The sequence below is a fragment of the Manacus candei genome, unplaced genomic scaffold, assembly GCF_025592945.1.
Source record: "Manacus candei isolate 608988 ecotype Guabito, Panama unplaced genomic scaffold, ASM2559294v1 h1tg000011l, whole genome shotgun sequence".
Lineage (NCBI taxonomy): Eukaryota > Metazoa > Chordata > Aves > Passeriformes > Pipridae > Manacus > Manacus candei.
Window position 1 is genome coordinate 26,861,547 of NW_026138059.1, and position 26,694 is coordinate 26,888,240.

The 26,694-nt window shown below is 42.5% G+C and overlaps 1 protein-coding gene across 1 annotated transcript; it reads right to left on the bottom strand.

Annotated features, from left to right (window-relative positions):
* LOC127466662 (gamma-aminobutyric acid receptor subunit rho-1) lies at nt 1-26,425 on the bottom strand. Its single transcript, XM_051777759.1, has 10 exons — nt 26,168-26,425; nt 14,124-14,177; nt 12,322-12,428; nt 10,895-10,962; nt 8,726-8,949; nt 5,226-5,308; nt 3,909-4,049; nt 3,311-3,463; nt 1,402-1,598; nt 1-567 (listed from the first exon to the last, which is right to left on the bottom strand). The coding sequence occupies exons 1-10, from the start codon at nt 26,287-26,289 to the stop codon at nt 280-282; spliced, it is 1,437 nt and encodes a 478-aa protein (XP_051633719.1). The 5' UTR covers nt 26,290-26,425; the 3' UTR covers nt 1-279.
* Nucleotides 26,426-26,694: the final 269 nt, after the last annotated feature.

The following is a 26,694-nucleotide window of genomic DNA, read 5'->3' on the forward strand; positions in this document are numbered from 1 at the left end:
AAAATAGTTTACAGTGGCCTGCGAGGCACAAGAAGGAACATAGCACAACTTCAAATAAGTATAAAATTTTAGATTGTGTATCCTATATTTTGCTGACATGTGAAACTTGCACAATTATTTATGCCACAGATGAGTTGCCTCTAATAAAAAAAATTAAATCTTGAAAAAAGTCAATCTTCCTTCCAATTAAAACAATTCTCTATTTTCTTTCTGTTAGCCTATGAGACTGTACTTTCGTTTAATGTCACAATGCTCTGTGACTACAGGAGTTATGAATACCTATGAAAAAATGGACCAGTATATCAAATTAAATAGAATGTATGCACCAGGGAATATTATCCTGGAGTACTTGTCGATGGCATGGGTGTCGATCCGCATGCTGACGTATCTCTGGTTTTTCCTCCTGCCCGAGCCCCTCTCAGACCCCAGCGCCAGCTGCACCATCATCCGGTCCTGTTTGTCTCCGTTCTCAGACATGTAGTGCCCCAGCTCATTCACGTCTCCGTCGTTGTAGCTGCCGTCCATCATCATGGCCCGAGGCTGAGGTAGGCTGCACGCACAGGCAGGCTGTGGGCACAAACAGGTGCAGGGTGGGTTTGAGCTGTGTCCAGATATACACACCCCCCTTTCCTCCTTACAAAAGCAGAGGAGGGGAAAGGCTGGGAAAATTCAGGCAGCTGGAACTCAAAAGGGAGAACGAGAGGGTGGAGCTGAACAGCAGCTTTCTCTGTCTCTATTTTCACGTCTGCAAGACACAGGTACAGTCAGGGAGCGAGCAGGGTTGTCTGTGGAGAAGCTCATTTTGCAGAGGTTTTTAGGGTGTAAATAAAGGTTGGACCTGTACCTTGAAGTTGAGAAAATCAGAGAAGAGGACAGAGGGAAACCACAAGAAGGAATGTATGAGGCTTGTCCCATTTGAAGGGAATATTTTAGGCTTAAATTTTAGGTGGTTAAAATTTCATGTAATGTGGGCAAAAGGGGGAAATTGTGACCATTGTGTAAGTTTAAACTGGGCGTGGAGAAAGGTGGGAGATATCTGCCGTGTTGTCTGAAACCCAAAACACAGTATCCAACTAATTCTATTCACAGGTTTGGATCTTCAGTATAAAAGAAGCATCTAAAGGTAAAATCCTCAAACCTATCCCATTATACAGGCAGTGGAGGACTGTATGTAAAGGAAGTTTGTGTCCTTAGACTCCAAAGAAAGAACAGAGAACTTGGGTATGGGTTGTTTGTGGCAAATCTTTATAACCTGGAATGACTTGCTGCTGGTGTTTTTATTGCATTCTCACCCAGACAGCTGAGAGCAGCACACTGTAGTTGAAAAGTTTTGAATATTTCCAGACTTTTGCCACACCTTTTCCCAGGGGTATGAAGCTGTTTGGAGATAAAAAACCTCACCTTGTCCCGCAGTTTCCTCTCCTTCCTCTCTTGCACCGTCGTCAGGTAATTCACAGCTGCATATTCCAACACCGAGAGGAAGACAAACACAAAACTGACCCACAGGTAAATGTCCACGGCTTTGATGTAGGAAACACGAGGCATGGAAGCATTCACCCCAGTGATGATCGTGGACATGGTCAGCACAGTGGTTATCCCTGGGAAAACACCAGCAGAGAGATCATTTTCAACTCTTCATCACAAATGCAGCTGTTGTTACAATTTCCTGACATCTGAATTTACTTTGCAGAATTGTTTTTCTCATTTGGGCGATAGATTTCACTGCCTGAGGACAGTCCAGGCAACCCTAATCTCTGACAGGGGTTTTCTTGTCTTTTTGGTGAGTATAGCTCTAACTCTCATCTCAGGATTATGCTAGCCTGGTTGCTCACCACACAACGAGCCTCCCACCCCATGTCCAGGCAGTAGCACTTTGACCCCATGCTGGCTTCACTCCATTCCAGGCTCAGGACAGTCCCTGGAGGGGTACAAGTACATGGATTTGAACTCAATGATCCTTATGGGTCCCTTCCAACTCGAGTTGTTCTACGACTTACAAGTCTGAGTATCTCAGCTCCTAGTTCAACTCTTCCAGAGCATGGACACAAGCAAAGCTGCTGCTTCCACCAGTTTCCCCTGTGTTTTCTATATGCTGAACTTCTCCTGGGAAGTCCTGCTTCACGGTAAGTCACAGAAGTCACCAGCCGACTCTCACACTTGGTCTGTGCCCTCACTGGAGCAAAAGTAAAGAATAATGGGGCTCCACATGGCAATGCTGCCCCACGTTACCCCATAGACGAGCACAATGGGCCCATCAGCAAGGACAGGAGCCCTGTAGTTCAGTGTTATCCTGGCTCTCAGAGAGGCTCTCTGTGGCCTTCTTACTTCAGGGGCTAATTATGTCACATTAGTGATCACTTTGGAAGTTGAAACTATGTATACAAGCAGAAATGACTGATTCTACAGGAGCATCTAGGTGCTACAAAGCTGCTAAGGTAGTGCCTGTATCTTCTGAAAGGCCATGGCTGAAAACCTTAAACTCCTTTTATTTTCTTAAAGCAATGGGTGCTGTTTCTAAATTCAGACGTGAACAATTGTCCCATTTCCATATCTGTTATACCTCTATTTATCCTCTCCATTGAAGAATATGATTTTAAGAATAAATAAAATCCTGAGATGTGTTGCCTAGAACAAGAGGAAGCAAGCTTGAGCTGAGAATCTGCAAAAACACAAACAGCACTTTGCTAAGGGTGACGCATCCACTTAGAAGAAGATTTCTGCCTGTATCACAGTTCTGCTTCCGTGATGACTCTTCTGACATACAGCTTCATCTGTCTGAAAGATGCTGCAAAAGGGGAAGCTGAATCCCTCACATTGCAGTGCAAACTCATTTAACACATTAAATGGCACAGCTCAGCTGGCTGTGTTACCTCCACCCTCCCTCCTCTAGCAAAACTCAGTAAACTGAAATTTTGTCAGGGCTGCTGATACTGATTTTTACCTTCTCGCTCGCTGAAGTCTCTGAAGGATACTGAAAACCTTGGCTTTATATGTGCCCTGTTTCTGTTTACAGCAATAAAAACGGAGTGGGATCTTTGCTCTCTGATTTGTACCATGTGCCTCTTGGACTTGTGTGAACAGGGAAATTCCCTTGGCACTTCAGGACAGATGGGGAGTTTGCACCAAGGGCAGTTCCCTGCCCGTGGGAGGACGCATACCCTATCCCTGGGAGAAATGTGTGACATAGCCGATTTCTATGCCACAAGGCAACATGGAGGCAGTGCATAGCACAGGGGATTTCATTTTGGTGGTCAAGGCTGTGGATGCAGCAATTGTCTCTTAGGTCTGCTAACTCCAAGATTGTTTTTACCTAGCGGTACTCTGGCAGGAACTGCTCGTCGATCGATCCAGAAGGACACCCAGGACAACATGACCATGAGGGTGGCAGGGAAGTAGGTTTGGAGCAAGAAGAAGAAGATGTGTCGGCGTAAAGTGAAGTTTATATAGAGGCGATTGTACCACCCTGTATGACAGAGAGAATGAAAATATCAAACTACTTTCAGACAAGGTGATGTTGCATCAGGAGAAAAGTGTCTTGTTTTTTTTTAGAAAAACACAGTTAATGACTGCAGATCATGGCAATTTACAGAAAAGACTCCTTGCTGTTCCAACTATCACAGTCAAAGCATCTCTCAGGATGATATATTCAAGAGAATATAGCCTATGCAATTGGAGAGTTTAATTAATGTTAAGGCTTGGTGTAATCTTGAAGAAGGATTGTCTTTCCAGACCACAACTGTCAAGATGGAAGTCTGTGGCAGGGACAGCCACCTTGGCATAGAAGAGTGGCAGATCTGATGTGCCACAGAGAGAACTCCCAGTGGACAATCCTCCAAGACCAAGGTCAAGAAAGACAGTTTGCACCCCTTCTTCCCCCAGCCTACTCTGGCTGGCGCTCCAGTACCCACCTGTGCTGCTGTAAAAGGCAAGCTTCGTGGTGGTGTGAAACTCCTGAATCAGGAACTGAGACAGTGATATCCTCTCATCTGTTTTTAGGGAATCATTCCCATTCTTCCAGTAGAGCATAAGGTCATCTTCAGTGTAGGCATCTAGGAGAGCAGAGCAAACCTCAGTATTGTGCACTGAGACAATTACTATCACCCCCACATCCCAGAGTGTGCCCACACAGCCCTCCCAGCTACCTGAGAGCTCCTGGCTGAAAGGATCAAATACCCAAGATGCCACCCACCTGGGTGGTGAGTATGGTTGTGGCAAGGAGTGGACTAGCTCATTGTTACAGCCCTCAGGCCTGATGCCTGGTACGTTTTGTAAACCCTTCTGTTTCTCACACTCATGATGTGTGTGTTAGATAAGGCACCGCATCAGAACTTGAAAAACTATCCCTTATAAACCTTCTAAAATCAGAAACAAAAAAAGGGACACTTAGAGGAAAGAGCCTGCTTGGGGTAATGGAGTGAACAATCTATCAATGGTCTGAGGCATGCAGGAGGGAAAATTCTTGGGCAAACTTTCTGCCTATGATGCAGACATGAACATTACAGGTCTTCTATTTTAATGCGGAAATAATAGGAATGTTAATCCTTTCAGATGGGTTTAGTAGCAGCTCTTTACAGACAGGGAGAAAAAATCACATGTAAATGTATTAAAACCAAATTAAGATTATAATTTCTTATTGCAAGCTTAAGAAGAAGAAGAAAATAACTTGTAAAAAGCTAAAAGTTTAAAATGTTGTTGTACGAAATCCAGGCAATTCATGTGTGCATTATACTCGGGACAAAGAGTACAAGCTGGGTTTATCTCAAATAGGAGTAAGAAAAGTAAGAGGAAGGTGATTAATGTCTCTGCCCCGCTGTGGTTTCCGTACCACGGATGAGCAGTCGGAGCACACAAAGGGTGTAGGGCCATTTATCTCTGTGTTTGAGGGCACCTGGATAAATGGGTGTTATTGGAGACTGCTGGCCTGCAGGCAAGCGGCCCAGGTCCTCATGGGGTGGGGTGGCAGCTTGGCTGGCACTCAGGGGTACTGGCAAGACAGTGCTTACAGCCAGTTTTTAAAAACACTGTGTTACTGCAAACACCATCTAGTTCCAGTGAAAAATACGGCCAAGGAGTTTTCTTAGTGTTGAAGTCTGCTGACTTTGGTTAGAGCTCCCACGAATGTAGCAGCAGTTTAATTGTTGATATAATTGATTATTGGTATAATTAAATGCAGTTTGGGTGCCCATTGGGTGGCCTTGGCTCCACAGCATCTCCACTTTACTTACAGCTTTCAATCTCCAGGGAACATGTCTGTGTGTCCAGGGGAAAGCGACTAAAATCCATGTTGCACATTGCTGTTACTGTAACTCTAGGAATAACAAAAATCACTTCATTAAAAACTTGTCCTCTTATATGACTGAAAAATAGTAAAGCTGTGAGTTTGATCTTTTATTAAGCGACTATGGCCAGTACCAGTCAACTGAAAATAAATCCCTTCCATTCAGCTAAAGCCATTTCACTTTAGTTAAAGCCATTTCTTCCTCTCAGCAAACTAGTGTTAGAAAACATGACTAGAAAGTTAGGCCACTACAAATTGCTATTAGATTACAAAAATATTGGAGAAGAAAATGGAATAATATTGAAGAGGACACTTTTCCCCCTGACAATCAACAAATATATCTCTGCAGACATCTTTCCTTTCAACAGATGCTTTTTACGATAAAATAATTTCCATTTATCAAAGCCATCCTAGTGCCATGAGGGATCCAGGTAATTTTCTCCTCACATGGTGAATTTCCAGCTGCTCGGTGAGAACCCAGTGTTCACACATGGGTAGCAGCCACCAGAGGGCATAGGCAGTGCCTCGAGTTAAGGCTGGTACGCAACAGTGACCACCGAATGCTCTGCCCCATCAATCAAAAGCTCTGATCTCGCTATAGTCTGATTATCTCATTTTTAATAGCATAATTTTGTGTTTGAACTGGAAACATCCATAAATCTTGACTCGACTGGCTTGAACTCTAGGGAAGTAAATGAAAAGAAAAGGATAATTTGTAATGGGGAAAGAATAAATGAATTACAGAAGGGCTAATGGTAGACAGATGTCTGTCACATAATGATAAGAACACAATGCAATCCCTTATGTTAGTAGTCCTGCACATGTGGGTTCCCTCTGATGTTGCTTTCCTGTCAGGATTTAGACTTTGAGTGAAATTGCTTGGCGCAGATTTGTTGTTTAGGTGCCTGTGAGGTCCACACTGGTATCCAAGAAAAGAGAAAACAAAGTCTGGCAAAGAACCTTAAAAAGGCAGGCACCAAGGAAAAAATATAATCTACAGGCAAAGGCATTCAACAAAGGCAGACAGGCAGTAATGAATGACCTGTTGGCTCTTAAGGAGAGTCCAGCCTTTGTATTTCCCTATAATTCATAAGGCACTGCAACCTGCAGTTGCTGCTGAATAAAATACTGACACTGCCAATTTGCTATTGAAGACATCCGTGACCATTTCGTACAGGGCAATTGTTTGAGCACAAGACTGTACATGGCAGGATCTGAGTAGTTTGGTGTTCTTCTGTTCCCATCTTCTTTAGATAATCATAAACGCTTGCAACACAGATGCTTGCTTGATGTCAGGCAGCTAAATGAAAGAGTATATGGACATGCATGCTATAGCTGAATGTTATGTCATATTATTGTCCTTTTTTATTGTACTGATGACCTGAGCAAACTTTGCAAAGGCCTAAGGAACACCTGAACCTTGTCTAATACGCTGAGTGAAGAAAAAGCTTTGATAATGAGAAGGTAGACACTGTTCAGGCTGTGAATCCAGTGAACAGTAAGATAAAAATATCAGAGAACAAAAGAATTCTTGTCAAACTGATGCCCCCTAGGGAATCAAGAATTTCTTAGCTTGACTTACTTTCCTAGAATCATAAAACACCTCAGCAGGCTGAAAAGTTGATCTCCTCACTTCGTGGCAGGCTCAGCTCTACCTCTGCCACTACTATAATTCCCTAAAGACCTCCACAGCTTTCCCAAGCAGTATATTCTGCAACTTTATCACTAGTTAAATCTATGAAGCTTGCTGAAACTGACTTTCTATCAGTCAGATTTTCCTTCTTTTTGTCCTTCAGAATATATTATCTATCATCTGACGCTTTCTTATCTATCAGGTATTTTGTTATTTCATTGTTGTGGAGGTGATGTCAACATTTTTGCATCAGAATATTGCACAGCAATTTCCTCTCTAATACGTTTTTATGGGTCATTTGGCAATACTTGTTTTCTAACTGGATGGAGCTGCAACCAAGAAAAACAGAAGCGCAGAATTTAGGGTTTTTTGGGAGATAGACATATCATGCTGGATTTGTCTGGGATAGAGTTAATTTTTTTCACAGTATCTAGTGTGGGGATATGTTCTGGATTTTTGTTGAAAACACTTTGGTAATACAGGGATGTTTTTGTTTTAGCTGAGCAGGGCTTTTTCTGCTTCTCACCCCACACCACCAGTGAGGAGGCTGGGGGTGAACAGGGAGCTGGGAGGGGACACAGCCAGGACAGCTGACCACAAGTGACAAAAAGGACATTCCACACCATATGGCATCATGCTCAGTATATAAAGTGGGGGAAAGAAGAAGGAAGGGGTGGAAGTGTGTGGTGACGGCCTTTGTCTTCCCTAGTCACCATTACGTGTGACGGAACTCTGCTTCCCTAGGGATGGCTGAGCACCTGCCTGTCCACTGGAAGTGGTGAATGAACTCCTTGTTTTGCTTTCCCTTTGTGAGGGGATTTTGCCTTGCCTATTAAGCCACCTTTCTCTCAACCCAGAAAGATTTTCACTTCGACCATTTCAATTCCCTTCTCTATCTCACCGGGAGGGAGTGAGCCAGCAGCTACATGGAGCTTAGTTGCCAGTTGGTGTTAAATCACAAAACAGATGCTCCTCACAGAGCATCTCCAAGTATGAAAGTGTTACTTATTAAAAAGAAAAAAAATCCTGTTTGAATAATGTTCAGACTTACATCAGCTGATTAACCAGCTGGAAAATAGGGGAGCAAGCCTGGCCTGGGATCACCCCTCAAACTAGAGGACAAAATAACGTTTACAAAAAATATCCCCTTCAAGGGGCTTTCAGGCATTTCACATAAAAAGTGAGAAAAAAGCAGGAAGATCCCAAGTCAAGTGTTTGGGTTGCTCTAGCCATATATGCAAGTTACCAGGAACTACATACACTTGCTCTGAAGCTTCTCACTTCACGTCCTGGAGGATGTTCCTTCTGTTTTGTTGCATATCATAAAGCTAAAATTGTGCTCGGTATAATTCATATTCTTCTTAATTGCATATTTTGCTAGTCACAGAGGCTTGTTATATAATTAAGTGGATAGCAGTGGATAGCTGCCCTGGACTTCTCTTTGTTACCAGACATTGCCCTTTTACTTAGATTGTGCCCTGCCTCTTCATTGGAACCCCCTGATCCCTGTTGAGCTGCCCCAAGAAACTGCCACATTTGACTGCAGCTTCCCAACAGGAACAGGGGCTAACCATGCATACAAGGCAAAGGGACAATGGTCGAATCAGCAACATTGGCATAGAAATTAGCACAGAAGACCTCCTGCAATAGGCACTTAAATGAACTCGGACAGAGACTCAGATGTCTGTGAGTAGTCAGCACATTCATTTTTTTATGCTTTTTTTGTATGAAGTCATGCAAAAACACAATACAGGAATCAATTAAACCACTTTTTCACTCCACTAATGGCTTGCATTGACCAAATGCAGCTTTACCTGAGGCTATAAAGTACCTTCCCATCTGGCTGGACCCGCAGCATGACATTGTCTGTGGTGGTGTCGTGGATGAAGGAACGCTTGGAGTGAACAAAGAACATGTCAGGAACCCAGATCTTCTTCACCAGTCTGCCGTCAAAGGTCATGCTTTGGTTGTTGGTGCTGGGGAAGGACAGTCTCTCATCTTTCCAGTAGTGCCTCAGATAAAGTGTCATGGTGAAGTCCTGCAACAAAGAGGCTTGTGTCACAACTTATACCTTATCAGCACAGTAGTGATTGCTTCTCTCTGGGACAAACAGCAAACTGGAAAGCACCGTTCTTGAAGGCACATCCCCTCCCCAACTGCAAGGGACATGACTGACTGCAGGTTGTTTATTCCTCAGGTCAGACAGACTTATGGGGTTCAGAAATCAGAGGCCATCCAGGTGGCAAATCCACCTCTGAATTGCAAATGTTGCATTTTAGTGTCTGTGAGCTGCTCCAGGGGCAAAAATGAAGACATGTCAAGGCAGCAGTGGATGTGGAGTGCTGCTGACCGCCTAATCCCCAACCATGAGATGCTGTGTTCCTGGAACAGGCAAGAAGCATTTGCTGCCTGCACTGCCATCTCTGCTGCTCCAGCAACTGCCTTACCACAGGCAGCTGGAAGAATGTGTTGCAGTGGGACCTCTTCCTCCAGCCTTGACTCTAAAATATTTTTTACTTGATATTTGACCAAAATGTTTTGGGTTCTTCTTGCTCTTTCTCCCCACGTATTGTACTCTTAGATCTGAGGCATGCTCCTTGTCTTTGAGCTCTATTGTATTTGGAGTTAGGCCCCAGACATACGTACACTTGGGTTTGCCTTTTCCCTTGTTTCAAAGGAAGCTGTCACATATCTGAAGATAAGATCACACAGTTGTTTATAAATATGGTCTCTTTGAGTGTAGTGTAACATGTTGCCCATAAAGTGGGGGAAATGTCTAAGTCTGAGCAGTCTGCCCTAGAGTCTGGAGTAGAGGAGGTCAGATGGATTTGGGGTGGAGTTTTTTGACATTTGATTTTTTTTTTCACAACACTTTCCAAACATTTTGAACTACGGGGAGTTCTGCTGTCTTTTTTTCAATAGAAGTGATTTTTTTCTTGCAGCCTATGCTATTATTATTACACTAGAGGCTAATATAAATCTTGGAAATGCTTTACATTATATCCAACTGAAGCTCCCAAAGCCACTGATCATGTAATTTCTTCTTTTTCATTGGATTCATTCTCTAGCATTTGGCAACAACTTTTCCCTGTTCAATTTAAAGATGTTTGGTCTGGGAAAGACTTAAATTTAAAGACGTTTGATCTGGGAAACCTTTTTTCTTGTCTCCTGTGTGTTAATGTGTCCTTTAAACAACAATAAATTGACAGATATTTGTTCTTTAGTGAGAAGCTAATGCCTCACTTTTTTGCATAAATTTGTAATTATGGTTGCTGTGGAAAAATCTGGTATTGTCAGCCTTCATTAGGAATTATTTATTAATACTAGTTTTAGGCTATTAAACTGGGAACCACAATATTTTATATCACATCATCTGAAAATCCCTCAAGCAACAACTGTATATCTCCCTTCTTCTTTTGATCCAGTTCTCAGCAACATTATTAACTCTTCCTGTTAAGCTTGCAAATGAATTTCCAAAGCTGAGTGACACTGTTTTTTCCTTCTTGTCGTCTTTCATGCAGATAATACAGCTGTCCCACACAACATGCAAAAGCTCTGTAATTTCAAGAACATTAGCCTATAATAATATATAGGCTATCTATAATAATAGATATTTATATAATTTTAAATTAGTTAGAGAAAAAAATCTGATTTGTGACATCCAAATGAAATTTTATAACAGCCTCTATTATTTTATCACTTTCTTGTAGTCAGAAAGTAACAGAAAAAAAAGAAAAATTGATGTAACTAACTTCTCAAGCTTAAACTTAGTGCAGAATAGATAACTGTCCCTGATGTCTCTTCATTTAAAAAGCAAGCAATGATCTTGCAAAGATCAAGCCTGAATCTGCCTCCTGGAGGCTGTGGAGTGTTTGTCCTTGAAGGTATTCAAACCCCATGGAGACAAACCCAGGAAGCCTGCTGTAGCTGGCCCTGCTCTCAGCACAGATTTGGTCTACAGAGGTCCCATCTGTGACTCTTACCATGTCCACCTCAGAAATGCTGTCCAGACTTTCAACTTGGACATCCACCCCAACAGGAATTGCAGGGCCTGAGGGGAAAAAAATTCAAAGTTGACAAAGTACACACTTAGTGAGACAAAGTAATCCCCTGGCTTTAGTATCTCAGAGATAGAAATAGATGCTTGGTCTGAAATACAAACAACAGTAAATGAATTGAAATTAAAAACCATTTGAATTAATTAAAAAAGCCCCTAATAACAATTAAAGTTGGTAATGAGACTGACCTATTAATGAGTTTTTCTTTTTATTGTGTCATCCTACATGTGTCCCTTCAAAATTTAAGAGCAATTTTAATTGCTTTTAGCTCTAGTGCTTGGGTCCAGAACTAGCGAGACAGATGCCTGGTGGAGCATTTATTCTGAGGGAAAGCAGTGGCAGCACGACTAAGGAAATGTGTGACAGTTACTCCAATTTTTTCCCTCACTTCTGCCCCCCTTGTAGGCTAATATATCCATGAGAGCTACTCTGTGTATTTGACTCAGTGCCCAGCTGTGGAAAAGACAGGGTGACAGGAGGGGATGCATTGCAGGACACAGGCATGTGCCACTGAGCCTGGGGTTCCCAAGGGGAAGGATCCAACTGTGACCCCCTGTAACAGGGATTTTGATCTTTTTTCCCTCCTCAAGGCTTTGACTAGTCCCTCCTATACCTCTGGCAATTACAGTAGAGGAGAGCTGTCAAGACAAATAATGCGCACATTAGCAAACTGCTATGAAACTCAAACATTTTTAAATTAATTGAACATGCTGGCATTTGGTATATTGAGCATTTAGCAATAAAATCTTCTTTCATCAGAGTATATAATGGTATCCTGGATTTGAATGACCATCTGTCAGCCAGAAAGGGTAGATAAATTACAACATTCTCTAATCTGATGGGCTGAAAGAAAACGTGTTCTCCTTCATCCATTTCCCTGAAAGCTTAGGTTGGTCTCGCACACAGCCAAAAACTGTAAGCAAGCATTAACACGGGGCAGTCAAAATGGGTTTTTTGGGGTTATAAATGAAATGGCCAGTCAATAGGTGTGGTACGTCATTTGATTATGCACACACATCATGCATTTCCGCATCATCCAGAGATAAACATGAGGTGTATTTGCAGAGTTTTGTCAGAGGAAAGTGTCAGTCCTGAATACCACTGAATATCAGGAATATTATATTGCCTGTAATCATATTTCCATGCCTTTGACTATGCTTTTTGCTCATCCAGAAGGCTATTTCTCTTCACCCTATCCTCCTGAGCATATCATGAATTCACAACCCAAAATAACAGAAATTAGAGGCAGAAAAGTCTCTACTCGCCAATCTGCTTCTTAACCTCAGTACATGTTACAGTACAAAGAAGTGACAGTGTAAATGGGAACAGTGACAAACGCTCATGTTTCATACCTCCAAAACCTGGTCTCATGCTGAAGTCGTGGTCATCTATTCGCAGCAGCTGCTCTGACTTCGTCAGGGGAGATTTGGTGATGTCAGGGCTTCGTTTTAAAATTGGGCTACCAGGAGGAGAGAAGCACAGCTATGAGCCCCGAGCAGATCCTGCGAGAGGTACGCGCTCATTTCACTCCATTACCTCTTAGAACATTTGGAATATTTACTCCTTAGGCTACGACCATGCGACTGCTTGCAGTGGTTGGAAATGTGTCATTAAACAGTGATTCCTGCACTCAGCATATAGCTTAGGCACCTGTGTGAATTCTGGCACTGAGAAAACATTCGTTTAGTGACTTTTTGTCTGTAAAATTATCTCTGCTTACAGCACTTCGGAGACAGTCATTCAAAAGTGTGGAGGAACAGTATGTATGGATAAGTGGGGAAATAGAAATGGTGGGGAGGCATTGCTGACATGTGACGGAGTGTGAGGCTAGGAATTAGGGAAACAATATATCAAATAAGCTACTGGCTGTTACCCAGGAACAAAATGGAGACAGTCTGGGAAGCAGGCCAGGAGGCAGGCCATCCCGTAACTTGGGATAAAATGATTAGCTCCTGCCCCAGATTTCTATCAAGGATAAAAAGGAGCATTAAAGACCTGGGAGGTTTCTGAGCATTTAAGAGCCTAGGAGGGTCATTTCAGAAGCTTTTGGAGTTGCAACAAATGCTGGACAGAGTATGCTCTGTTCCCCCTCCACATCCAAGGTGCAAACTGCTGTTCAGCGCTCCAGTGATTTGGCTGGAATGATGGTGGCAGCAGCTCCTTGGTTGCTCCCTTGTGTAGGCAAAGCCTTTGCTGGCCTCAGAGCCAGCTGCACACCAGCTGCTCGGGTGGCAGGAGGGCTCAAAAACAGGAGGAAAGGTTTTACTGGTTCTTGATTTTAGAAAAGATGGCACACTCAGAGAGACGCTTGTCTGAATATACACAAGACAAGTAAGGAACAGATTAAAGGAAAGCAGGTTATCAGAGAAACTTGATGGGGAATGTATTCCTGAGATAAAGTTTCTCCTAAATGAGACTGTAACTTACGGGCAGTTGTACCACAAGAAGCCAATACAACAATCTCCTAACAGAGGCCAGCAGTGTTATCAGTAACTCCTCTCTCAAACCCAGAGCTTTATCTATGAAACATCTTAGAAAGATTCTCAGTCTCAGTTCCATAATTTCTAGGAGAGGTGAGTTGTCTACCTCCACCAGTGAGTTCTAGTCATGAGTCATCCTTCAGGCATTTTAAAATGTGGACCCTTAAATTAAATCTTTAGATTTAATTCAGCCTCTGAAAGACTTGTGAGTGTACATGGGGAAAGGTTTATGCCTGTCTGAGACGGGGAAACAAAGATAGCAAGCCACTGACGAAGCTAACATTTGTGAGCAGGTTTGACTGTGCTCAGAAAGGTGCTTTCTCCCTGGCAGTGGCAGTGGAAAGGACAAGTGGAGAGCCTGTGGAGTGGACTCAGCTCTGCAGAACGGATTCATGGAGGCAAAGAGCATGGGCAACACAAACTGCGTATCAGTGCCACTTGAAGCCCAAAGGGATGTGGCAAATGGCCGTAGCATCGCACCTCACCTACATAAGGGTGTCAAGGCAACAGGACTTTCTCTGGGGCCTGCTGGATCCTACTAATGGCATGACTCCTACCTAAAGACAACTGGCATGTTCAAGTGGTGCCCCCTTCCCCTGCCACAGCCTCAGCCCAGCCATGGGGATGTGGCTGGCAGGGCTGGGCCAGCAGCAGCCACCCAAGGTTTTGCTTACCTGCCTTGCTTGTGCACCTCGCCGTGGGCTTCCCGTCTCTGCCGCTGCGGCCGGCTGCACACAAACAACAGGAAAAGGGAAAGCTGAGACAGGTGGACATGGACAGGCAGGTGATGATGTCAGGAGGGAAGCACCAGATCCCTGCAGCATTACCTTCTGTGACAGACATGAAATGGTGCTTACCTTTTTTTTTTAACCTTTTCACCAAAGGCCAGTGCCAGACTGGGCATGGCAGAAGGTGGGGAATATGGGCATGCAGGGGGCTCGCAGCTTGGACAGGGCAAAAGGAGCAGACTGATGATTTTTGTGAGGTGGGATGCTCCTGCTTTTGACTGCTTGGAAAAAGACCCAGGCAGGAACACCTCCCACCTCCCCAGCTTTGGCTGGTATCATCAGGGGCTTCATGGAGAGGCCATGCTGCCCAGGGGCCTCTGCCAGAGGGGGTACAGCCATTACAACTACACACCAGAGGCAGCCAGGTTTGTTCATGAGAAGAAACTCTTTCCAAAGTATTCCACAGGGAAAAAAAAAAGTAAAAAACTGTGAAAATATTTGTTTCTGATTTCACACTGTCTCCAGCTGGCTGTCAAGAAAGGTTCTCTCAGGTCTTTGGCCAATATTTTATTTAATCATTAAAGGTAAGAATATGCTTTTGGCAATGTAAGTGTTTTTGGCTAGCTAGAGGAAAAGTAACATTTCAAACATTTAACGCTTCTAACTCATCTTTAATTAAAAATGAAAAAATTAGCTTCTCTCTGCAATAAACACAAACCGTAATCAACTCTACTAATGTGGCTTTTTGCCCATTAACATACATCTCAAATGCCTTTGTAGAGATTTACAGCAGCAAAACTCCTTTTGCAGTAATGGGTGTCATCACATGAGCACCATCATCCCTTTGGGGAGCAGTGGAGGAACCTCAGGCCTTATGGGATAGTTCCTCCCGGGGCTGGAAATACTCTGAAAGCCAATAGTATCACAGGGTGGTTCATCCTTCTGCTCCCACAGACAAGCAGACAGCCAGGCTAGGGGTGGGCATGCAGGGCTGTATCACTGACTTACCCTGAAGTAAAGCATTGGCTGTGGGATTGTTTTTACTGGAATCTGCTCTGTGACTCCCAGAGGAAGGCTGAGAATAAGCCCACAGGCGGACCACTGTCTGGGAGAGCCTTGGACCATGCAGCACCATTTTCGTTGCAAAGAGTAGCTTCTGTGGCACTGCTTGGACCTGGGCAACACACAGAAAACCACTTCCAAATGCAAAATGCACTTTCTGGAGTCTTCTGCCTTGGGCTGCTGCTGCTGTGTCTCACTACTGCCTGCATCTCATCTGCTGGCTATCAGGAAGTAATTTCTCATGTTTTGGGCATAAGCAGATTCTGGCAACAAGCTGACCGATTTACATGACTTCAAAGTGCCCTAGTAAACTCTTGGCTGTTCAGGAGTAATTCTGCTATTCAAACAAGAATAAAGCAGGCCATGTTCTTGCAATTTCTAATTTTCATTTCCTTTGTAGAGCTTATCTAATGCTTTATGATGGCCCCGGCCCTGTCTTGCCTGTTGAGGGAGACGTCAAGGCATGGCCATCAAGGATTCGTGGCCAAATCCTTCCCGTCCTCAGCACTCAGCAACCCTGGGTGGTTCGTTTTATTTCCTTCAGGTGTTTCTCAACACCTCTAAACTGAACTTTATTTCCTTGTCAAAAACAAGCATAAAATGTCCACTGTACTCTAGCCACTGCAGAGTACTGTGTTCATTTGAGCTTTGGTTCAGGTACTTCACTTCTTTTTACCAGTCCCATTCCACTTGTCACAGTTCTGGAGGTACAAGCCTCTCCCACTTTCCTGCCTCCTCCTGTGGCAGCAAAACATTTTTACATATTACCCAGTTACTGCAATTTGAAGTCCCATTTCTTTCTACTCAATGAATAGCTTTTCTGGTTTGGTTCCTAAGGAGTGCTCTGCTGGCTAAGTGATCAATGACAGCTCCATCATGGGCCCCCACTACTCTGCCCATTTGGGCCATGAATCAATGGAAAGCTGCTCTGGCTTCCCCTTACATGTCTGCTGTCTCTGGGTGTTTGTGGTAGACATTGGCACTTGGGAGATTCAGCCCAGACATCGCTCACAGATTGCTCAGCACAGCCCTTTGCCACTGTGGCCACTGTGACAGTGTTGCTCCTGCCTTTGCTGGGGTGACAGGCTGTCTTTAAAAGTAAACAGTAACTCCTGAGGCAAAATATACTGCGTAATGAACAACTTTTTTTTTTTTCCAAATGTCAATATTTATCTCCTAACTGTTACAGTGTCAAAAGGCGTTTCATGTCTCATGAAGATCACAGAGACACTTTGTGAAAAAGCAGCAACTGGAACAGGGTGACATTTATTCACAGTGCTCCCTGAGCATTGCTAGAGTAGCTCTCGGGCTGCCGTTGGCTGCTGGGGTGATACAAGCTCTTCAAAGTCATTGTACTCCCCCAGATCTACCCACTGCTTCAAGGGATCTTGAGATGCCTCTGCCTCAAAGGCTAAGTCTTGCTGGGGCTGGGAAGCAATGAGGCAGCTGAAGCTTAGGATAGCTAGGGAAAAAAATCAGCAGATCCAGATTTTGAATCACTATTGCTATAGACACAAGGCAAGAAGCAGTTATTATTATTTGCATTTTAAAGCACGAGATTTCCTGTGGCTCTTATAGTGACTCCAACACAGCAAAAAGGGTAGCAAGATTAGGGATAACAGTGTCTGATTTTCAGAAGAAACAGTCCAACCATGACATCTGAAGGTCCCAGCAGGCATTTCCAAATGCCCAGCTTCACAGTATTTGTGCCAGAGTAGCATCATGTCCACATTTGCAGTGTGTGCCAGAAACCCCTAGTATTCTTGAACTTTGAAATAAGAGCTTTTGGAAGCAACCAAAACAAATGTGAGACAAGTCATTGCCCATTGTAGCATTTTAATTTTAATTTGTAATTACTTATGCAGCACACATTTCCCACTTATAAATCATACTGTCTTTTCTCTGTGGGAGGCAATATACCTGTAGTAGACAGTGACCTATTTTACACTCTTAGTAGAATAATCTAATTAGGATTTGAGAACATTTCTTCCTTGAGGAGTTAAATCAAGATACAGTTTCAGTTCAGGAGAAAGCAAGCCCAATGTATTTTCCTTGAGAGTAAAGCAAAAGTTGCTGAAGTAATGCAGCCAGATTTACTTAGTCTTTCCTGGGTCCAAGGGCTGACATCCTTGAGGAGAAGTGCTGGTGGGTTTGGCAGGCTGGACTAACACTAATGTTTTTATTATTATCAGATTTCATTAAAATCTGGGACAGTCTGCTCTCTCCCTCCCTTTTGGTTGTTCTTAGGTCTGCATGAAGGATAGCAGATCAGATTCTGTCTCAGGAAATATTGTTGAGATGTGACTATTGCATAATCTTTGTCCCTTTATTTACTTGTGTCATGAGCAATATTTTGGCAGGGGCCTGTAGCTACAGCTCCCCTGAGTGGAGGTGCCTGCCACCACAGAAAGCCTGGCAGCCAGTAGCTGGGGCTGAAACTCCCAGGGAGCCCATTTCCTTTATGCTTATCTCAAGCTTGGGAGATGCCACCACCCCTTCTCTGGTGCAGAGACTGTGGAATCCCCATCATCACCCTCTGAGACCACCACATGCTTAATTTTGTCAGGTATGAGCTCTGTAGCTCACTCTGTGCTAAGGTGCAGCTGATCCACAGTCTCACCCCCTGACACAAAGCAACAGGGGGTGTGGAGCTTGCTGAACTAGTTTTCAGCAGGACTTTTAACTGGAAAGTAATGAAAGTGATGAAAACTCCCTCCTCCCTGTGAGAACTCCATTTTAATCCATTATTACTTGACTATAAGTCAGTCCTAGAATGCAAAATATGCAGAGGCAGGAGACATATACACCCTTCAAATTTTGCACTTCTTTTGTTTGTCTGGACATAAACACTGGAAAAAGAAAAACATTAAACAAGCCTACACATATTGATTACTCACAGAAATGTCATGCCACCTGAGGTGTCTTGACACAGTATCTGATGTTGCAAAAATGGAAGTGTCCCTCTATGGAAGGAATTGCATCCAGTGGGTGGGTGTTTGTGGGGGATTTGTATTATATATGTTGAAAGGAAGGGTTGGAGGAAGCAGAAGGAGAATGACTGAGGTTGATCCTGTCAGCTGAGGAGGAGGCAGGCGTGGTGCCAGGGCTCAGTTAGGCAAGAAAGGGAAACGGATGAAGGGAAGGGGAGAAAAAATGGGGCAATGCAGAACGTGCTGAAAGGTTTCATGTCTACCCTAGTCTTTGAAGAAAAGTTGACTTGTAAACAGATATCAGCACAGTGCAGATCAGGGAAGGAAACTGGAGTTTTGACATTTGGAAATAAATTGTGACAAACTCCAGTGATCCATTTGTCTGCCCCTTCCCTAGGGAATAATGAGATTATAAAGATCACTCAATGTGAATCTTTGCAATAATTGACGTCAATCCAGTCTAACGTCCTGTCTGACAGTGTAACTGGCTGCCTTAGTGTAAGCAGGACGAAAAGTAGATTTGAGTGAGGTTTTTAATATTTCATTACTAAACAGGGGAAATATGGTCAAGATGAAACTGTGATTATGAACATGGTTGAAAGACCATGGTTAAAGTAACTACCTTAGTTTGCTGTTGAGAGACATTAAATAACAGTTCACAGATCTGCTAGTCAATATTTTCAATAATAATGCAAATAACAAAACTATAAAATTCATGCACAATGGCATGCTTGAAAGAGAAACAGGCATTTGGGGAATATAGGAATCCAAAATTCAAAGCAGCCTTAGCATATTGGGGAAAAGGTTTGATGTTGATAAGATAAATTTCAGTAAAAAAGAATACAAATAACTGCGTGGAATACTGAGAAATAATTGTACAAATTATGAATGGGGAATAACTAGCTAAAAAAATACAAATTTGTAACAATTCAATTCTGCTATTGAGGCAAGGTTAAGAAATATATTGACACAGGACCAGAGATAGATTTAAAATAAATGGACTGAATAAGTCACCAGGCTTTTACCCAGAAGAAAACCAAGTAAGAAACTATTGAACCAGAATTTAAATTGTCCTTGGTGTCACAGGAGAGGAAGGTGATAGCTTTCCACTTCCTTGGAACTCTGAGAAGATACACTGGACAAATTAGCTACAAAGATAGTAAAAAACACCGATATTGGACACCAGATAAATACAGTTTATATTGAATAAGATCAAAAGGCAGTTTGCCTTTTCTTTAAAGGATGTTATGCACTATAGAATCATGGAATCATTAAGACTGGAAAAGACCTTTAAAATCAAGTCCGACTGCCAACCTAGCACCACCAACATGTTCACCAATAAACCATGTCCTCAAGTGCCATATCCACGTTTTTTGAACACTTCCAGGGATGCTGACTCCACCACTTCCCTGGGCAGACTGTTCCCATGATTTATAACCCTTTCTGTGGGATTTTTTTTCCCCTAGTATCTAATCTAAACCTCTCCTGGCACAACTTGAGGCTATTTCCTCTTATCCTTTCACTTGTTACCTGAGAGAAGAGACACTACCTCACTACAACCTCTCTTCATGTAGCTGTAGTAATTACAATAGCCTTCTCTAAAAAGCTAATGACCATGTAGACAAGGGTGAACAAGATGATACACTATACCTCAAATTGCAAAAGAGTGTTGACAGGTCCTTCTTGTAAAGCTTCCCAAATGTGAATGGTTACAAAACAAGACATGGAGGAATAGTGGAGAATTTTTGCCACAAATAAAGTTCTTCAGTATAGTCCCATGAAACCTATGATAGGATCATTATTGTTCAGTAGCTTTATAAATTATTTTGGATAAAAGAATAATTACTGTAACCAGTATTTACTGAGGATATATAACTGTTTAAGGTAGTTAAAATCAGGACTATGGATGGGGAATTGCAGCAGAATCTCACGATGCCAAATGACTTTAGAAAAATTCAGTGTTAGTAAATTTAGGAAAGTGTACATTCTTTTCCATTGTGCTTTCAGAAACAACGTTAAGGTGCTGATGACCTCTAAATCAGCTGTTGCTGCTGAGAAAGGAGGTCTCAGTATCATTGTGGTATTTCTCAGTAAACATCAGCTTAATGCTGCACAGTGCTCAGCAAGAGAAACAGGAGCTTAGGCATTATTGAGAATGGAGAAGCAAAACAGAAAACATTTTGATGCTGTTAGTAACACCAAGGCATGTCTATATCTCACATATCCAATGTCCAAGGCTGGAAAAAACAGCAGAGCAAGAGAAGAGATCTTGGAGGTGGGAGGTCTTCCAGGCAGCCTGAGCAGGGCTTTCTTAAGTGGGAAAGGAAACAATGGCCAAGTGATACAGTGCAAGGATTATATCCTAGTTTTACATAATCAGGAAAAGCTGAACAGGAATCTGTCGCTCAAGACTTTCCACAACAAATACCACAGAGAAGATATTTGAAACAAATTACACAAACACAGCATGTTTTCACTCACTCTTACCAAAAGCTGTAAGTGCTAAAAACACAAGTGAGTTTGGAAGATGACTGAGCATTTAATAGAAGAAAGACCATCACCATTTCAGATATGAACCCAACCCTGGAATTCTAAAATCAATTTATATTCACTCAGGAGGGAGGAAACTACTTTGCAGCATCTTTGGGTTGGGCTGGTTTTTCTTTTTTTTTCTTTTTTTTTTTTGTTGGCTGTGCTGCACACAGGATTTTGAAGCCTGTTATGTCTTCTCACACCAGCTCATAAAACACATTGCAATAATGGTGGGCCAGAAGACAATGTGAAGCTGCTGATTCTGAGCAAATTACATGGTGGTAATGTTGACTGAAGATTTTATCATTGGTGTCCCTCTAAAGTTGCACAGTACATGGGTTTATGAACAGAGCTTCAGAAGTACCAGTAGAGACTATGGTCTGCCATGAATCCCCTGAAGAAAAGTAGGAAGCTATGTGAAGCATAGACCCAAAGTAAGTTCTAGAAGAGATAAAAGGAACCTGGTGATAATGATGAAAGTAGAAAATATAATTTTCAAAGCATCATCATGTGCAATGATAAGCAGAGAGAGGACAGTTTTGGCTGGGCCAAGAAAAGTTGTCACGCAGGAATGAAGTTACTTGAAAGAACAACAAGGTGGAAAGACAAATGAGAGAAATAGCAACACGATAACAAAAAATAAGTTAATGTATAACAGGATAAAGAAGAGGAGCACTGTTGGACAGAATAAAAGACTTTGAAGGAAGCCACAGAGTAATGTGAAGTTAAAAGGGACAGGACTAAACTTGGCAGAGATGTGTAACGGGCAAGAGATGTGGCTAGGGGCAGATAAATGAGGCAGGGTTAAAAAAAAAAGGAGAGAAACAGCTAACTGGAGAAGAGGAGAAACCTAGAATGAGGAAAAGAAAAGGAATGAAGGAGATGAAGGTAAAAGGAGGAAAGGGAAAGGCAAGTTACCAACAGGAAAGATGGAGATACCAGTTGCACTGGCCTGAAGCCCACAGTGGGCCTCTTGTTGCTCTCCTGAAACCCAGCACTGCTGGAGCAAACGGTGTCCAGCCACAATGCAAACTGCTGATCTTAGAAAGCAGTGTCCTGGGGGCCACAGGTGGTCGGTGCTCACTGGGTCTGGCTCAATAATGATAATGTGCCTCCACAGGCAATGCTTTCAACAGGCATTTGACAGGCTTACACTGCACTCCCAAGATCTGATCTTGCATTAGTAAAATTTATTCATGCAAAAAATGAATGCTATCAGCATCAATCCTGAATGTACAAAAAGAAACTCTAAGACAAGAGAGTAGCATAAGGATTGCTGGGAGGTAAAGGAAGAAATCCTGTTGGGAGTGAATTTATAAGGCCAGAGAAAGCATTAGGAAGCCAAGAAGGTAGGAACTCCCCTACATATAAGGGACACCCTCAGTGAAAGTACCAGGATAGCCACATGTGATTTACAGACCACAGACAGCTTGCATCCAGTGTGGCCAAGGTACAGAGGAGCTGGCAACAGGGAAGTCCTATCCAAATTCAAGAAAAGCAAGAGAAGGTAACTTTAGTCTAGAAAATGTTCACTACACTGCCAGGTGGTGCCTATCACTTAAGAAGAGTGTCATTAATTGTAATAACATCTGAAAATGTCATAAAGAGAAAGATCTTTAGTCATGAGAGAGACGCTGTGATAACCAGCCCAAAGCTTATTGTAGAGGATGTCATTCAACTCCATTGAAAGATAGCTCTTACTGAGAGAAACATGATTGGGGCACTCTAAAGGAGCAAAAAATTAGTTACTATTTGGAGACCAGAGTGAGGTAAAATTGTTATAACACAGCTGAGGAGTGATAGGGATATGACTAAAAATGTGAAGTCAGTCTCTTCAGTAAGATTAAACAAACATGTTCCTTAGCTTTTCTACAGTGAAATTTCTTCTGCTGAGAGCTCTTTGTCTGAAAGGTGGTTTTAATGCTATCCAGAGAGATTTTAGTGTTAAAAGAGATTTTTTTCCCCTAGCAGTTAGTTTCTGGCAGAACAATATGGCTCAGCTCCAGACCAGTTCTTTTCCTATAACTCATCCTCTCTAGCAGATTCTGCAAGTCTAATTAGCAACACAGGCTTTGGCCCTTTTGTTGGCACAACGATGTTGTGACTTTTAGTGAGCCTTTGCATCATTCTAGTGCCCCCCCTGCAGCCTGGTGGCTTTCCAAGAGCCTGAGCAGTTGGGAAAACAGCAGACAGCCCTTTTGCCAGTGCTCCAGATCTCAGCTCCTTCCTGTAGGAGTTTTGGCACTTTGGGTTTAACAGGAGTAAACAGCCTTGCAATCACAGCAGGATTTGCACATGGCTGACTGCAAACTGCGAACAGGTCTGCAAGGTGAGAAAACTTTTATTTTTGTATTGCTGCTCTTTGAAGTGAAATTCCTTTGACATGATTTGTCCTGGAGATTAGGAAAAATAAGTAGTTGAGTCCTTGACTGGCACAGACATTTTTATAGTGAATTACAATATTGGAGGGCTCTGCAGTAAGTCCCATGCAATAAAGCTCTCTAGTATGCTGCTTTCACAGTGACTTTGAACTAGACTGGTTTGCCATTTTCTTTTCACACTCTGCACTATGTCCCAAAGCCTCAGCAGATTTATTTAATGAATTATTTGTGACCTTTTTCAAAATTTCTGTCATATTCCTGTCATGCAAACGCAGTCCCCTTAAGACTGTGGTGCACACATGAACTCTTATGTGGAAAACCATGCCTGTCTGCTTACACTTCTTTAGGGCTCTTGTACCTCATCATAGAATGGCTGTCTTGGGGTACCTACCAGAAATTGTGACAGAGGTGTCTGATCCTGTGGGGCCTCATTCGTCCCATCCACCATATCAGGAGGAATGCAAAGGCAAAGTGAGTGTGGGCTCAGTTGAATATGAGCAGGTAAAAGACAAGCCCTGGGGCTGAAAACTGCACATCCAGTGGTGAGTTTTAATTTGAAAGCAGAGTTCAAAGCAAGTGACTCTCCTTGGAAGAAACTAATACAGAATCCAAAGAAACAAGCTAAAAACCTTTGTAAGTCCTCTATCAGTTACACCATGAGAATCAGGAGTAAAGCTGGACATGTTTTTCAAGGACAGCAGGATGCTGGCAGCACACCCAGTGTGGCAGGTCTCTACAACAGGTGCCTATGCCACCTGCCAACACTGGTGGCTGATGCTGGGCTCTGGCAGTGGGGCATATAGATGGTCTTGTGGCCCTTCTGGAGGCCCTTCTGGGAGAGCATGAGTGCAAATCAAGCCATCCTGAGCATCCTGTGGTAGCGTGGAGCCAGCCTTTTCCACTTCAAATTGATTTCCCCAGCAATCTCCACTGATGCCTGTGGCTCTCTCAGAAGGTAAAGGCTGCAGTGAAGGAATGGAATTCCATCCTGGTCCTTACCACAGGCCTTATGGAGCAAGAGGTAACAGTGTTCAGAGAGGAGTAACAAGTCAATTATTCAAACTTCTCCTTCTGCATAATGGCTATTCAAGGCTGAGTGTTGAAGGGAGGGGAAATAGAATCAAACCCAAAATATTCAGGAACAATGTTCTCTGCAAGCTTTTTCTGGTGTTATATAGCATCTCTCCTTGATGCATTTTGAAAGCAGGATCTAACTCTATAAATTAGGGGCTGTTGAAACCATGGGTCTCTTGCAGCCTACCCTGTCCCAGGGCAAAGTGAGCACTGGGCACCACACCACTGATGGACAGCTACAACCACAGGCCAGCTTTGTTCCTCTCTCCCCATCAGCCCTCCTCAACATCACTAGTGCTTTATTGAGGGAGAAATAGGCCAGAAATCACCTCCCAGGCCAGTGTAGGCATGCTGGGAAGGCAGTAGAGCCAGCTTCCCAGAGCCACAACACCTCAGGGCTTTCTAATGGGCTTATCCTGGCACAATTACACCTTATATACAAAGTACAAGTGAAGAGGCAGTTCCTACATTAACCAAATAGGTATTTCTTTTCTGTTTTCACACATTTTTAACACTTTGCTGCTGTGATTTGTTATATTATCACTTCATTGCACTGACACTGTTAAGCATTTAGTGCAGTGGGAGTTTATGTTAAAGATGCTAAACAAGAACATGGCTGTGTGTGCACATTTCTCTCAGCTGGATGCTTTCCAGCTCTTCTCATCCCTTTATTTTGCTACAGCCAACATATGACCTCTGCTGCCACTGCCATGAAGCCTCAGTGAAAACAGGGCTTTGTGGCTGTTTTGTGTCCATACTGTCTCTGGTAATGCGTCCCCTGGGTGCTGGTTATGAACAGAGCCACTGCATTCATTTTGCCAGTTATAATTCCGTGAAGGTGATGTCACTGCTAAAGCCACTTCCTATGTATAAAATGGTCCAGGGACCCCCAAGTGCCAACCAGGACACTGCAGTCACTCTGTAATGTAGCCCTCACTTGCTACAAGGGGCTGCAGGAAAATAAAAAGGAACTTTCCATCCCTTCCACCTTTCAGTCATTTTTTCTGAAGGCTAATAGGAATGGTTTGAATTCCTCAGGACTGTGACATTCCTGCATTTCCACATCCTTATACATTTTACAGTGTTGATGCTGATAGTCACTACAGAACAGACATTATAGCAAAGCATAAACAACATAGGATCAGTTCGTCACAAGCAGAAGTATGCAGCATTTGAACAGAAAGATTCATGTGTGAAACATGATAAATATGTCACCTATATTCTTACCAAAAAAAAAAGTATTTTTCCTCTGGGTGTACCTCGTTGTGTACCTGAGTATAAAAATCCTCATACAAAGTTCCAAATATTCCCCAAAATAGAATATAAGTGATCAGAACTCAGCTGTAGCAAAAAACCTTCCTTAACTCAAAACCTCCTAAAATGGCTGTCTAAGAGATAGTGGGAGCAAAATATCACATAGTCTTTTTGAAAGAGAGAGAGAGAGAGAGAGAGAGAGAGAGAGAAGAATAGAGAGTATTTTAAATAATTTTAGTATCTTAATTCAATAACTGAATGCCCTTTCTGTTTCCTCTAATAACTGAGCATAGCCTTGAAGTTTGCTGAGAGACTTTAATTTTTTCCTCTCAAAAGCTCTATAAAACAAATGACGTGGAAACAATAAAATAAATTCTGAATGTTTTCATCTGAGATCTCAAGTCAATCTAATCTTCAATGAATGCAAAAATTCTCATGGACCTAAATTTCATCTTCACTTTCATGTAAATACTCTACCACATTTTAACCACCAAAAATATAAATGTTTCCTTTTTTGCACCCCTTCAAAGTTTGAGATACCTCACAAACCCTTTTCTTTGAGAGAAGCAGTGATTTTCACTGTAGAAAATGCATTAAAACTTAGTCATTGGCAAAAGCAACAACAGAAAATATTTTTGCCTGAGAGATCACAATCTGCAAATGCAAGCTCTAATTATCTGTTAGTCATTTTATCATCACCCAAAACATTGCATTTGTCCAAACTATAGCTATTTGAATGTAAAAAAATGAGACTCACCTGCCTTTTTTGTATACCTCATGTATTTCTTTTCCTTGTCGGTGGGTTCTGCACTCAGTGGATAAAATCCATCCCCACAACAGGAGGAAGATGCTAAAATGCATTTTATGGACAGTCAACATGTTACCTTAAGATCCTGTATCCAGAAATAGTCCATACAAGAAGGAGAAAACCTAAATGTAGATCCTTTTCCTCTTTTTAAGACATTATCGGTCTGATCGTTATTGGAAGGATGTTTACTCATACAAAAAATCATCCTGCAGTATTTAATCTGGACAGTGGGGAAAGCAATTTCCACTAAACCTATAAATCCCTCTACGTCAGATGGCAGGGATTTTCTAGCAGTGTTGAATTCATGTATTCTCAGAGAACAATTATTTTTCATCCAAACAGGCTATTTTATTAATTGGTTTAAAATGAACCCTATTTAAATACCTGTGACATGCCTTTTTAACCAAAGTAGTGCAGTTGGTGAGGCTGGTGACATTAGTCATTCTTTAATCACCAAAGTTACCTATGTAGCAGTA

Coding starts and splice junctions, on each gene's coding strand:
- LOC127466662 (XM_051777759.1), bottom strand. CDS start 26,289: ATGTTGACTGTCCATAAAATGCATTTTAGCATCTTCCTCCTGTTGTGG. Junction 10,963..12,321: donor CATGAGACCAGGTTTTGGAG/GTATGAAACATG, acceptor TTTTCCCCTCAG/GCCCTGCAATTCCTGTTGGG. Junction 1,599..3,310: donor TCCTGCCAGAGTACCGCTAG/GTAAAAACAATC, acceptor GTGTTTTCCCAG/GGATAACCACTGTGCTGACC.